General features: G+C 34.8%; 1 protein-coding gene across 2 annotated transcripts in view; it reads right to left on the bottom strand.

The window, feature by feature from the left end:
* DECR1 (2,4-dienoyl-CoA reductase 1) overlaps window positions 1-15,177 on the bottom strand; it is a 61,568-nt gene that overhangs the window by 27,319 nt on the left and 19,072 nt on the right. For both annotated transcript variants that reach the window (XM_051970823.1, XM_051970824.1), the window contains one exon: window positions 5,415-5,562. In XM_051970823.1, the coding sequence (XP_051826783.1) occupies window positions 5,415-5,562 (148 nt within the window). The remainder of the gene's footprint in view (window positions 1-5,414; window positions 5,563-15,177) is intronic.

The following is a 15,177-nucleotide window of genomic DNA, read 5'->3' as shown; positions in this document are numbered from 1 at the left end:
AATGATTGTTGCTGGTTTTTCAGAACTGAAAGCTGAAGATTTTAAAGTTCTTTTAACAGTCTCACTGTCAGCCATGCTCTTTCAGTGTCAGATGTTTCTTAAATCTTCTCCTTTGTTTTGAGGTTTTTTTCTTTTTCTGTTTCTCTCTAAGGGACAAGGCAAATGCGGCTCGTTGGCACCCATCTGATTCCTTCTCCACCTGTTTCCTTCTCTGTCTGTAAAAATACAAGCAAACCCTCTCTCCCAGGCAGTTAACCTATCTAATTCTCTTCTATTTACCACTTTTGGGATTTCTCCTCATCTGACAATTATATTGGAGCTGTTTGCACTGGACACTGCCTTGCTGGGTTAAAAAGCCTGTATTCTCCCCAACTGTAATCCCTTGATGCTATCTCATTGCTTTTCTGTTGGTTGATCATGTAATCTCTTTATGCCATGTGATTACTTTTAGGCTGATTGATCACATCAGAATCCTGAACTTCTAAAGACTCTCTGGGTAACCTCGGCTGCCATCACGCCCCATCTGTCTTTTGATTGATACCTTGGAGCTGGGCTCCACCTCTCATTTCCCTGTGTCAATCTATATTCAGAGGCCCAGTGAAAGTCTCGGTTGCATTATTCTCTCACCCTGTCCTCTCACTCTATCTCTGTATCTGCATTGGGCTCTCAAATGTCCAACTTTTCCACACTGAAAACATTGACGAGTTTCTCTAGAATTCCTTTGCCAAGAAGGACTCTGTCTTACCACATTCATCATAGTTTGGGCATAATAAGCATTTGTGCCCACTGTGGCACAGTGTCTTATGATCTCCTCTAAAGGAGCATCTTTGTCTAGCCCCCATATAATTCTTTTGCAAACTTCATTGGCATTTTCCTTAGCCAGATGTTCTGGTCATTATTTCTGTAGCAGCATTATCTCCAATGGTTCTTGTTACAGCTGTTTGCAAATGTCCCACAAAATCTGCAAAAGATTGATTGAGACCTTGTTCTATTTTTGTGAAAGCTTCCCCTCGATCTATTCCTGGGAGGGAACCTCGAGCTTTTATTGCAGCCTTAGAAATTTGCTCATACGCTGGTATGGGATAATAAATCTGTTCTGAATTCTTTCCATACTGACCTTCACCAGCTAGTTGGTCAAAAGCTATTTGTACATTAGCTCCTGTTTACCTGTTGCGTTGGGCTTGCATCCTACATAATTCATGAAACTCTGAAAGCCACAATAAATTTTGTCCAGGTTCTAAACATGTTCTAGATATGGATTTCCAATCATTCGGGATTAAGATTTTATAAGACAAATTATCTAGTAACATTTTAACATAAGAGGATGTAGCCCCATAAAGAGTGTAACCCTTTTTCAAATCCTTAATTTTTTCCAAATTAAAAGGAGTGTATCTTCTTCCTTTTTGACCTTAAGAGTCAAGCTCTTCAATCACAGGATATGCATTTATAAAATCAAATATAGCTTCTCCTCCATTTTTTGCCTTAATTAATGCTTTTTCTAATCTTGTCACAGGCTCCTCAATAGGTGGTTCTGATTGCATTACTGCCTCTCTCCCTTTTCGTTCTCCCTCCATGCATGAAGGGTTAATTGAGAGGGGAGGGTCATGAGATGAGGAATGATCTAATTTCTCCTGCTATGAAGTATCACACTCCAAATTGTACTTAACTCCATTCTTATCTAATTCTTCCTTCTTTTCACCTAGTTTAGTGGCACCTCCTCCTCCTGCTCTTTCTTTTTTTTCCCCTTATTTTAACACTTATACAATTTCCTAAAGCCAGTTGTATTAAATTATATGTATTAAGTATGTCTTTGGAAATTGAGTCAGGTCCATTTTTATTATAGAATTGACAAAGATCCTCTCCTACTAATTTCCACTCCTCTAGATCCAATTCTTTTTCCATAGAGAACCAAGGACATATGTGCTTTCCAGTTTCTAAAAGTTCAGTGATCTGCTCAAAAATTATAATCAAACCTTGGCTTTCCATAATTTTGACAATGCTCTCTAAACATTTTCCCTGAACAGAAACAGAAAGCTGTTTTCTAAACATCTGTCCCATCTTAGCTGAAATTCTACTTTAGCTCTTTTAACAAAATTTCTTTGTTGTACTCACCCTAATTTCTGGATTGAGGAGACTTTTCCACTGGATCAGGATCAGAGGTTTTTCCACTGGAATCAGGGTAGGAACTTTTCCACTGGAATCAGGATTTTGCCCCATGTTCGGACACCAAAATGTGGTATTCTCTTCTTTTTTATAATATATGAAGGTTCCCTCTGAGAACAGGTTTATTGGGGAGGTTTTCTGGAGGCAGCCTTAATTTCCTTTCCAGCTGATAAAATCCAAATGTTTATTTTCTCCTTCCTTGGGCCCGGGTAGCTTTCTTAGAGGCCTCAGCTTTCCTCGGTTCCGAGACCTCTCGTTGCTAGTCTTTTGCTTCTAGCTCAACTCCAAATGTCTCCAGTCAGCACCAAGGTGAAAGTTGGAATGAATCTGACTTCACCTCCGAGAGTGGGCTTATGGGCTTCCTCCCAGAGCGCTCTGTTGCCCTAAGAACTTCTTGCTTATATGAGCTCTCTAAAGGTGTGAACACAAGCATTGTTTCTATCAGTTCCACTTAGTACTTCATTTCAAGTTCTGGCCCACAACATCTCTTTGTAAGATCACATCAATCAAACTGAACTATGCTAAATTAGATAATTATTGTCTTTATCAACTCTAATGAATTAACACTTTGTAAGGATTCTAACACTTTTTGTGGTGGCAAAGAATTAGATATTTAAAGGCTACTCATCAATTGGGGGAATGGCTGAACAAATATGATCGTGATGGAATACTATTGTGTTATAATAAATAACGAGCAGGGTGCACTGTAAAAATCCTAGAAAGGCTTACATTAAATGATGCATTAGAATATAAGCATAAACAGAACACTGTACAGAGAAACAATATTGTGTGATGATCAAATGACATGACTTAGCTATTGTCAGTAATATCATGATCCAGGACAATTCTGTCTTAAGATGAAAAATGCTATCTGTCTCCAAATCTCCAGAATCTGAATGCAAATCAAAGCATACTTTTTTCCTTGAGTTTTTTATTTGGTCTATGTTTTCTTAACAAAAGGACAAATAAGGAAATATGTTTTGTATGACTACATGTGTATAATCTATTATCGTACTGTTTGTTTTTTGAAGTTGTGGAGACAGTAAAAGAATTTAGAATTCAAAAAATTTTTAAACTAATGCTAAAATTTGTTTTTTACATGTAATTGGGAAAAATAAAATAAACTGAAAAAAGTAAGTTGTATAATATGCCCAAACAAAATAATGAAATTGTTCATAAAATGAAATGAAATATGTAGACAGAATTCATCTTTGAGAAATAAATTAGTAGCAGAAAATGAGAAGGACAATTCAAGCTAGTTTGACAATGCACCAAATTAACAGCTACCAAATTCTAACAGAAAACCTTTAAGATCAAGCAAGAGGTCATACTTTATAGTATTCTTAATATTAGTGATATGAGACAAAAAAGGAAACTATGAGTCTTGTTTTATTAAAACGTTAAACCATAAAGCTTAATTTTAAAGATACCCAATAGGTCAATTGTAATGGGCTGAGGCTTGAGTTGATGCACTGAGGTCCCAAGCACATGAGGCTAAATAGTAATTGGACCATATTCTATTAATATATTAGCTTGGAGAAAGAATGGCCCCCGCCCACTCTTTGTACAAGTCTTGATGTGTTGTATAGGAAATGACGATTTTGGTGGGTGGAGGCAGGGGAGTGGCAAAGGAAGGGGAAGGAGAGACTTTTGGCATTGCCATTGCCACGGTTTGCTCAGCTCAGATCTCTCTCTGTTAGCTGGCTTCCTGTCGCAACTGCCCATATTGCTATCACAATCTTTCTTGCCTATATTTGCTATCGCAATCTTTATTCACCTCTTCACTTCAATAAATATTGAAGATTTTTCCCTTAACCTGAATTCTTGACTCCAGCTGATTTTAAATACACGGTCATTACAGTCAATGGCATGTTTTCATTTAAATGTCAAATAATCTGAAGATCCAGAATAAGACAAAAATAAAAAAGATGACATACTTGGTCAACCCAACAATTCAGCTCAATATTATATCTTTGATGGTGATGCAAAGAGCTATTTTTAAAGAATATAGCTGAATATGATTTGTAAGAAGAGATAGGCACAAGAATGCAAAACGAGTGTAAATTTTACCATGATAATTGAAGGATGAAATAAAACATTGAAGCACAAATACAATTAGACTATAATCAGGACAATGAATGAATGTTTTTATAAAATATGAGATCCTGTTTCCAAAAAGAAATGAGACTTTGATTATACATGAAGGAAAGAATGAAGGGATAGAGAGAGGGAGGAAGAGAGGAAAGGAAGCAAGGTGAGGAGGAAAAAAGAAAGAAGAGAAATAAGAAAAGAAGCAGGGAAAGAAGGGAGGGAGGAAGAAGAAGAGAGGCAGAAATAAAACAATGAAGAAAGTGAGGAAGGTAAGGCAAAGGAGGAACATTTAAGAAAGTGAGAGAGGGAAGAAGGAGGATAAGAATGGAGAGAAAAAGGAGGGGAAAGAAGCACAAGGGAAGGAGGGAGCAAAGGAGTAAAGGAAAAAAGGGGAGACAAAAAGGGAGGGGAGAGAGGAAAGAAAAAAGAAAGACAGAATATGAAGGGAAAGGGAATTAATATTCATAATCTTGATCTCAAAAGGTAAGGAATGTCCCCCCCACCAATATCAATAATAACAGAATCACCTAATAACCTTTCATATCTTTGTATCATGAATATATCTAAATATTTTCTTGAACATTTTTTTAGACTGTACCCCTTTGTTGAAGTAATCCACTCAAGTTCAAATCTGGTCCCAGACCTTAGGCAAGTCACTTAACCCCAATTGCCCCAGCAAAAAAAAAAAAAAAAAAAGAAAAAAAAAAAAAAAAAAAGAAAAAAGAAAAAAGAAAAGAAAAGAAAAAGAAACACTTGAAAAAGAAACTCTTTAGAACTATAAAACTTTTTTTAAAATTTAAAAATACAAATCATAGAGGAAAGATTGTTATATGATAAGAAGAAAAGATAGTCTTGATCACTTGGTAGAACAAAGGAATGATAGGTAGACAACCAATGTGTTACGATGGTACACTCATAATGTTGGGGGAAAATGAAGAAGACCTCCAAACTCTTTGGCAGAATCCTTGTAGAAAAAATTTTGGGGAATACAGACAAGAGTCATTTAAATTGGGCAGGAATGATTGGGTTGGGACTCACATTCCTGAATGACAGGACTGAGATGGCAAATTCATTTGCGTAAACTGAGTATATGCACATCTTAAGAATTACGTTACTCATTCTATTAGACTAGTTAAAATGTTTATAGTGATTAAAAATACCTTTCCCTGCTTTAATCAGCTCCTTTCCAATTTCCAGGGTGACAAAGGCAGTACCATTCAGAACTATATCAGTTACGGTTTTCCACGCATTAGGAGAGAGACGTTCAGAAAGAGAGATAAAGTTCCCTGCTGCATTGTTTATTACAACCTAACAAATCAAAAATACAAAAAAAAAAGTTACAAACATTTGGGGGAGAGCAGATAAAAATATTTTCTTTCAAGTGCTTTAGCTTTTCATGTAATTTTCTAGATGATTCAATCAATTTGAAGTTTACTGTCTGATAAGAAACAATGTAGTTACATTCTTTGCTAAAAATCTTTAAAAAATTTTTTAAATTATGAAATACTTTTTATTTCCCCAAAGGCTCTGAATCATAATCCCTGGTTCAGTATTAGAGTGGAGACTGGAAGTAAAGGAACAAACATGGATTAAAGATGTTTAAATTTTACTTCAAGGACCCTCAAGAGACGTCTCATGAATCTCTTGAGTTTCCATGAAAGGACACTGGAAAATTACTGCCTGAAACTGCATTTTATAGTCTATTCTGTTTTATTTATCTTGATGATCTCAGCTGGTAAAATGCTATTCTCCTAACTTAGTGAAACATTCTATCCACAATGTCTATAGGTTTCAGTTTATAACCCTTTACCTCTGACAAACCAAGGTATATTTATGAGAAATAGGGTGTGAGGGTAGTGCAGAGAATAGGGAAGGTGGAGAAGAGGGAAGCTCTCCTCCTTTTCATGAGCTAAACCAAGGACCTTCCTTGGCCTCATAAAGACCGTGAATTATCTAAGATGGCTAATATATGCTATTCTTGTTTCACGATCGTATTAAACAAAAGGTAATCAAGTTGTCTGATTTACAAATGAATTTTTTTTTGGTTAAAAATACACATAATGGGATAACTAGATGGCACAATGGATAGAGCACCAGCCCTGAAGTCAGGAGGACCTGAGTTCAAATCTGTTCTCAGACACTTAACACTTCCTAGCTGTGTGACCTTAGGCAAGTCACTTAACCACAATTGTCTCAGCAAAAATAAATAAATAAAATAAAAATATACATAAAAGTACTTATTCATAATTTCAATCTTCTCTAGATATTTTAACATTATTCATAAAATGTATGTTATGAGATAATACTATTAATATTAGTATTAACAATAGCAATAACACATTTACTGATCTTGTCTATTCTTCAAGCCTGCTTAATCATTTTGACTATACTACCCATTTATCTAACCTGGTTCTCAGCACCTAATTAGCTATGAAATTTTAACTAAATTAAATTAAACTGGACTGGGAATGATACCTATTATTCCTAATACAAGGGATGCTGAGGCTGGTGGATCACTTAAGCTCAGGAGTCGGAAGCTTCATTAGGCTACATCAATTGAATTTCCACATAAATCTGGTGAGTCCCTGACAAACAAGGGCCCTGATCCTATGACCACTTGGTATTGTATGACTAATGCAACTAACTGAGTACTGCATACAAAGAAAGCTAGCACTAGCTAGCTTCCTGGGAAAGAAAACTAACTACTTGGAAAGACGGCCCAGAAATTTTCCCTTAGTTCCCTACTACATAAAGAATACAATTTTCCCCTGGACCACTATGGCTTCCCAGCAGTTCAGCCCAGTTCAAAAACTCAGTAGGTTAAAGCTCCCATGCCAATCAGGCATAAGAATGGGTTAAATATAACATTAAATTTTCAGCCCAAGAAAGAAAGGAAGAGCTAGTATTAAAAATAAATAATTATAACTAAGTTGATTATCCAATTCAAATGAAAAAGATTAAATTTAGGGTTACATATAAAAATCTCCCTGCATGAGAATCAAATACAGTTGCTTTTTCAGAGGATTCACAATTCAATAAAAACTTATAAAACATTAATAAAACAATTCTAAGTGCCAAAAATAGAGACAAAATGAAATCTTGATCTCAGGAAGGTTATAACCTATCAAAATGCCCATGTAAATACATACATACACACACACACACACACACACACACACACAATACACATAAATAAATAAAAAGTCATTGAGGAAGGAAGGACAAAATAGTAACATCTATTATATAAGTAAATTAGGGAGGGTTTCACAGAGCAGGTGTCCCCTGAACTGAATCTTGAAGTAAGACAAAGGTTTAGAGATGAAATTGCAGACATTTGCTTGTAGGAAATTCTAGTTTGAATAATAATAGTCCAGACTGATTAGACTTTCGATTATATGATAGGAATTAATATGAAACAAATATAGAAAGGCACATTGGAGCTAGGTTTTATTATAGGCCTTTAGGTTGAAGAGTTTGTATTGAGAAAATTTAATTGATTTTATAGAGATTTTACTGATCCTACTAACAATTAATTGATCTTGTCCTATAACTGTTATGGTTCTTTGTCTTCAATTAGTTCAGAAATTTAGCTGAAGTAATAAGTTTAGAAATCTATTTTTCCTGCTAATCACTGTTCTATTCTTGATTCAAGGAAATCCATCATCCTTGGGGAATTTGGGTACATACTAGGGAGTCTTGTGTAGTATCTTTACATTACCAAAGAATTCTCCAAGGATTTCTGGTTTGTTATCCAAAAAAGTCTGGTCTGCTATCTCTAACCTGACAGGTAGGCTCAAACAAGGAATACTTCTCAGTAACAGAACAGAAGTTGCTGTTGCTAATCCCTTATTCTCAACTTCCAAACAATCATATTGTTCCTCACACCTCAATTATGTAATCAATCATGTCCTCATCCCAGGAATGATGCCAACCCCGTAACTAATTGTTATATACCCTGTCCTTGTTTTATTCTTTAAGTTTATAAAAGGGAGCTGTGACTCAATTTAAAATCTTTGGGCATCCACAGACCCATTTTATTCACAGGTTTATATCTTACTATTATATGTACAACCCATGTACAACCCATATCAGATTGATTGCCACTGTAGGGAGGGGTAAAGGGAAAAAGGGAGAAAAAATGGAAATCAAAATCTTATAAAATTAAATATTGAAAATAATTTTTAAATTTAAAATAATTTTTAAATGTCCCATTGCTTAGAGAAAACTTGCCTCAGTTTACATCTATTTTTGTTGAATTGTACTCATGACCGTATTTTACCATAAAGGTAAGAGGATATCACTAATGTTTTTTGAGCAATGGAGTGATATGATAAAACTTCTAGCTTGGGGAAATTATTTGGGCAGATTACATAGAGAACAAATTGAAGATGGGATAGTCTGGAAGGCAAGGAGATCACCAAGCTAATCCAGGGAAAACTTGGTGGAGACCTGAACTTAAATAGTGGCTAGATGAGTGGAGAAGAGAATGGATAAAAATAGATGTTTAAGGGCAGACTTGATAAGGCTGTAGCAAATCCTTGGATGTGTGGGATAACAAAAAGAGGATGTGATACTTAAATTCAGCAACTTATTTGAATAAATAAACTATAGTCATAATGTTATAATGTAGGAATAGTTAATAAATTTTGTAAAAGTTCATTAGGCATTTTTGTTAGATTTCCAAATTCCAAATCAAGGCCTTCATTAGAAAAATATGACAAACTGTACCCTAGTTGCTATTTAACAGTAAGTTGATGCTTAAAATTAGACAAAAAAGGAAGGTTGTATGTTTTGGTTTTTATTTTTTTCAACTGGAAAAATGAAGAAATAGATTGTCATAACTAGGGCCCAAGGGGCACAATGGGATAAGTCAGACCCAAAATAGCCAGGGTCTGAATGCCAGGCAGTCTTCATTAGAATGGTATCAGTGATGAGTAGAAAGTACAAGTAGACAATAAAAAGTACAAGGGAGGTCCAGTATCAAGTGGTGAAGTCTCAGCCATGGGTTCTGTCATTCAGAGGAAGAACTTAAAAGGATTAGAGGTGAGAGAAGAAATAAGAAACTCAGTCCTATGAAAACTACATTACCCTGCTGAGAACTAAAGTGTGAATTCAGGCATGAAGGGATCAGATGATGACCCAGTTACTGTACTGAATATAAGGCTTGACTGCAAGGATGACAATGTTGAATTAGTAAGCTTCTGGCTTAGGACTAATTATATTTCCCCTACCTTGAAACATAGCTGGTCTCAGAGACTGACTGATGGATACACCCATGTTGTAAAGTAGATTATTTTGGCAGATATGAAGAGAATGAGTAGACTATCAAGAAGGAAACCCACAAAGATAGTCTAGGATCTGAACTTGAATGGTGGCTAGATAAGTGGAAAAGAGAAGATAGATATAAGAGATGCTATAAGGTTAGACTTCATAAGATGTAGCAAATAATTGGATATAAGGGATGACAAATTGAGAAGCTAAGAATGAAAACAAAAAGAGATGAGTATAAATATGGATGACTGAGATAATTGCACTAAGTATGCTTAAGAGAAACAGAGACGCCTCAAGAACAGGTAAGTTTAGGGAAAAGAACTAATTTTAGGAGGAGTCAAGATGGTGGCAAAAAAGCAAGGACTTACCTGAGCTCTTCTCCAAATCTCTTTAAATACCTTTAAATAATGACGGTAAACAAATTCTAGGGAGTCAGAACCCACAAAAAGATGGAAAGAAACAGTTTATTTTCCAGCTCAAGACAATTTAGAAGTTTTATAGGAAAGGTCTTTGCAACAAGCTAAGAGGGGAGTGCAGGCCTGTGCGGCTTCAGCAAACCAAGAGCCATTCCTGGGAGCCATTACATCAGAAGCTGTAGCAGCTGCTTTTGAGGTTCTCAGCCCACAGAGGCAAAGAGTTAACAACTTGTCAGGAGGAGATTACTAAAGGCCTCTTTGCTAGCACTAAAGCAGGACACTATTCTGCCCATACTTGGATCTGGGATCCAGTCCTGGATGGCAGTCCTAAGGCAAAGAGAAGAATTAGCACACCGGAGCTTGTGGCCATAAATAGTAAGAATCCTTATCACAGTTCCAGGACAGAAAAGAGTATTTGAGGTAACTCACAGACCACAGAACAAGTCAGGAAAATAGTAAACATCTCTCCTTAGATCATACCTTGGAAGAACTGAAAATTCTAGAAGTATCTTCAAAAACAGATATAAAAAATCCCTGAAGCCCTGAATCCCACTTCAGCAAAGTTAAAAATCAATTAAAAGATAAGGAAAATGAACAAACAGAAAAAAGATTCTGACCATAGAACAATACTATGGTGATAAGAAAGGTCAAAACGCATACTGAGAAGAAGATAACAAAGTCAAAGCTCTGATATCCAAAGTCTCCAAAAAAATATAGATAAATCTTAGGCCATGAAAGATCTCAAAATGGATTTTTAAAATCAAGTAAAAGAGGTAGAGGAAAAATAGGAAGATAAATGAGAGATTTGCAGGAAAATCATGAAAAACAAGCTAACAGTTTGGTAAAACAGACACAAAAAAGTACTGAATAAAATAACACCTTAAAAAACAACCTAAGCCAAATGGTAAAGCAGTGACAAAAAACCAATGAGGAGAAGAATACCTTTAAAAGCAGAAATTGGCCAAATGGAAAGAGAGGGATAAAAAATCACTGAAGGAAAAAACCATAAAAAGTAGAACTGAACAAAGGAGAAAGGAGGTTCAAAAGCTCAGTGAAGAAAAAATTCCTTAAAAATTATGATTAAGCAAATTTCTTTATGAGAAATCAAGAAAAAATAAAACATAACCCAAAAGAACAAAAAAATAGAAAACAAAGTGAAATATGACCTAGAAAGTAGTCCAGGACAGATAATTTTACAATTCTTGAATTATCTAAAAGTCATGATAAAAAAAAAAAAGCCTACATATCATAATTTCAAATAAATTGTCAAGGAAAATTGTCCTGATACTCTAGAATCAGAGGATAAAATGGAAATTGAAATAATCTACTGATCATCTCCTAAAAGAGATTCCAAAATGAAAACTTCCAAGAATATTAGAGTTAAAATTCCAGATCTCCCAAATCAAAGAGAACAATATCGCAAGCAACTAAAAAGCAACAATTCAAATATCATGGAAGCCATAATCAGGATAACACAGGACTTAGCAGCTTCTACATTAAAAGATATCCTGGAAGGCAAAGGAGTAGAATTATGACCAAGAATTATGACCAAGAATTATTTACCAAGCAAGACTGAGTACATAATCCTTCAGGGGAAAAATGGATAATTAATGAAATAAAGGACTTCCAGGGATTAAAGTCTTTTGACTTTAAAATACAAGATCCAAGAGAAGCATAAAAGGATAAACAGGAAAGGGAAATCATAAGGAACTTAATAAACAAGCTGCTTAAGTTCCTACAAGGAAACTCATGTAACTCCTAAGAACTTTCTCATATATTGACAGAGGGAACAAATATGAGTTGGATATTAGAGGATAAAAGCCAAAAAATAAAATTAAGGGATAAGACAGGAATGTAATGAGAGAAAGGGAAAGAGAGAGAGAATGGGATAAATTATCTCATAAAAGAGACAAATACAAGTTTCTATAGTGGAGGGGAAGGAGGAGTTAAGAGAAAGTGAATGATTGTTATTCTTATCAGAATTGGCTAAGCAAAAGTAAATAATAGTGTAGGACATACATTCTCAATTGGTTATAGAATGAGGTAAATTACTTCAAATAAAACAGGTAAGTAGGAAGAGAAAGAGATAAGAGAGAGATAAGAGATGTGGAGTGGAATAATAGAAAGGAGAGCAGACTAGAGGGTGGAGTAGTCAAAAATAAAACACGTTAGTAGGGACAGGGTAAAAGGAGAATAAGAACAGAATAAACAGGGAAGGGAATATAGTTAGCAAAAGAAATTGTAAAAAAAAATTTGAAACAAGTTTCTCTAACAAAGGCCTCCTTTCTCAAACATTTAGAGAACTAATTCAAATTTATAAAAATAAAAGCCATTTCTCAACTGATAAATAATCAAAAGATACCAACAGTTTTTAGATAAAGTGATGAAAGCTACTTACAATCATAAGAAAAAAATGATCTAGCTCCCTATTGATTAGAGAAATAAAAATTAAAACAATTCTAAGATCCTAACTCATACCTATTAGATTGGCTAAATGGACAGAAAAAGGAAACGACACACATAGGTCCCTCTATGAAGAGCATAACTCTTAGACAATCGAATAGAATATCTGAGAGTTGCAGTAGCCAAAATCAATTCCATCATTATGTAGTAAAATTGGTAATGAACTTCTCTGAGTTTAATTCCACGTGTCCTAGGGCAGCAGTTACAGACAAACTCTTGTCCATACATAGGGCCTTCCCAGATTGGTTATACCACCCTGAAAGCATTTTCAATGACAATTAGTAATTGAGAAATGTCTACTAACACAGCACCCAAGGGCAATAAGTTATACAACAATATGGACAGGTAGAAGACTAGATTTGCTGCCTAATGTTTTCATTAATTTCATTAAAGAAAGATTTTTTGATAAAAATCTCTTGTGTACCGTATCCTGAAACTGGAGATAAAATTATACTCCATGTGGTGGAGGGGAAGTAAGGGAAATGAGATATTAATGAACTGTTGGTAGAATTGTGAACTGAACCACTCATTCTGTAAAGCAATTTGGAACTATGCCCAAACGGATATGAAACCCATGCATACTCTATGACATAGCAATACCCCTACTAGGTCTGTACCTCAAAAGAGATCAAAAACAAAAAAGAAAAAGACCTATATGTACAAAAATATTTTTACAGCTATTTTCTGTGGGCAAAGAACTGAAAATTAGGAGGGTGTCCATCAATTGTGGAATGGCTGAACAAATCGTAGTATATGATTATGATGGAATATTATTGTGCCATAAGAAATGATGAGAAAAACCTGGAAAGACTTCCATGAGGTAATGCAAAGTGATAAGTTCTTTGTACAAAGTAACAGTGATATCATAAGATTTTCAGCTGTGGATGATGTAGCTATTCTCAGCAATCTATTAATCCAAAACCACTCTGAAAGTCTCATAATGAAAAATGCTATCCATCCCCAGAGAAAAAACTGATGGCATCTGAATACAGACTGAAGCATGATATTTTTACTTTCTTTTTTTTTTTTTTTTTGGTCTGTTTTCTTTTACAACATGACTGTAATGGAAATGTTTTGCATGATTATACATATACAATCTATACAGAATTACTTGCCTTCTCAATGGAGGTAAAGAAGGAAGGGAAAGAATATAGGACTCAAAGTTTTAAAAATTAATGTTAAAAATTATTTTTACATGTAATTTTGGAAAAATAAAATATTAAATAATTGGAAAGAATTCTTAATTGTAGGTATAATGAATTTGAGATACAACATTAGGGTGGACTAGATGGCTTCTGAAGTGGTAAAAGTATTAATATTAATAATCTATAGAATATTCACACACTTTAAGGTTGATAAAGCAATTTACAAATATTATCTCATTTTATCCTTAACAAATCTGAATAATAGGCACTATTATTATCCCCATTTTGCAGAAGAGGAAACTGAGGAATATAGGGTTTAAATGACTTGACCAAGATCACATAGTGTAAGTATCTCAGATTAGATGTCAATTCAAGTCTTCCTGAATCCAAATCCAGCATTCTATTCAGTGAGCCATCTAGCTGCCTGTCTCTTCTACCTAGGAAATTATGTGATACCTATGGGATTTAAGTGATCATAGCTTTGAAGATTTAATGCCCAGGCATTCACCACATGGAGTAAAATTTCATCTCTGGTTTCAGGATACAGCCTATTAGAGATTTATATATATATATTTAATCAAATTAATGAAAACATTAAGCAGGAGTCTAGCCTTCTACCTGCCCATATTGTAGTATAACCTACAGCCTCAGGGTGATATGTTAGCAGACATTTCTCCATTACTATTTGTCACTAAAAGTGCTTCCAAGGAATACAACCAATCTGGGAAGGCCTTAAGCATGGACAAAAAATGTTGTCTGTGACTGCTCTCTGAGGACACAAGGAACTAAGCTCAGAGAGGTTAATTACCAGGTTTGCTACAGTGATGGAATTGTTTTAGGCTACTGCAACTCTCCAAAGTCTACTTGGATGTCTAAGAGTTATGTTTAGGAGAACCCACATCTATAGAACTGCAGCTCCTTTAACTACGAAAGTCAAACATTAAATATGATTAATTATGTAACAAAACTCGTGCCACCTAATTCAGAGATTTCTATATATCATGGCCCCTTACTGTTGGAAATGCCCCAGATTTAAAGGACTTCTACTAAGGAAGAGAAACATGGAGATCTTTAGTAAGATAAGCACCTTCAGCAAGAGTCAGAGAGCCTGGGTTCAAGTGTAACTGCTAAAGCTGTATGCCTAGACAAGTCATTTAAGCACTTTGGACCTCAGTTTCCTCATATGAAAATTGAGGGAACTGTACTGGATGGCCTTGGATACCCTTCTGGCTATAGTTCTATCATTCTATGATTATTGATTTCCATGTCTGCACCGCCAAAGTCTAACACAATCAAAAAATTTAATTCGCATTGTTACCTTCTCTAAGAATCATTACTTCTTAAATTGGATCTTTGCTTTCCTACTTCCTAACTTTATGTCAAAGACAGTAATTTACCATATGTATATACTATTTGAGGAGAATGGTCTTATTAAAGGTTAATACAAAAAGATAGAAACTTTTTTCTCTCTGATACATGTGAAGGAATTGAATTAAGAATTTTGTTTAACTTATAAATGTAAGAATTTACTAAAGACCTAGATATTTGCTAAGATTTTGCTATTTGGAGGTATAATAGTTGCAAAAATTAAAAAGTGGCAAAATAATTCTGCATAACAAACTTTTCTT

This window comes from Antechinus flavipes, chromosome 1 (genome assembly GCF_016432865.1).
Source record: "Antechinus flavipes isolate AdamAnt ecotype Samford, QLD, Australia chromosome 1, AdamAnt_v2, whole genome shotgun sequence".
NCBI classification, from domain to species: domain Eukaryota; kingdom Metazoa; phylum Chordata; class Mammalia; order Dasyuromorphia; family Dasyuridae; genus Antechinus; species Antechinus flavipes.
This window is presented reverse-complemented; position numbering and strand designations above follow the sequence as displayed.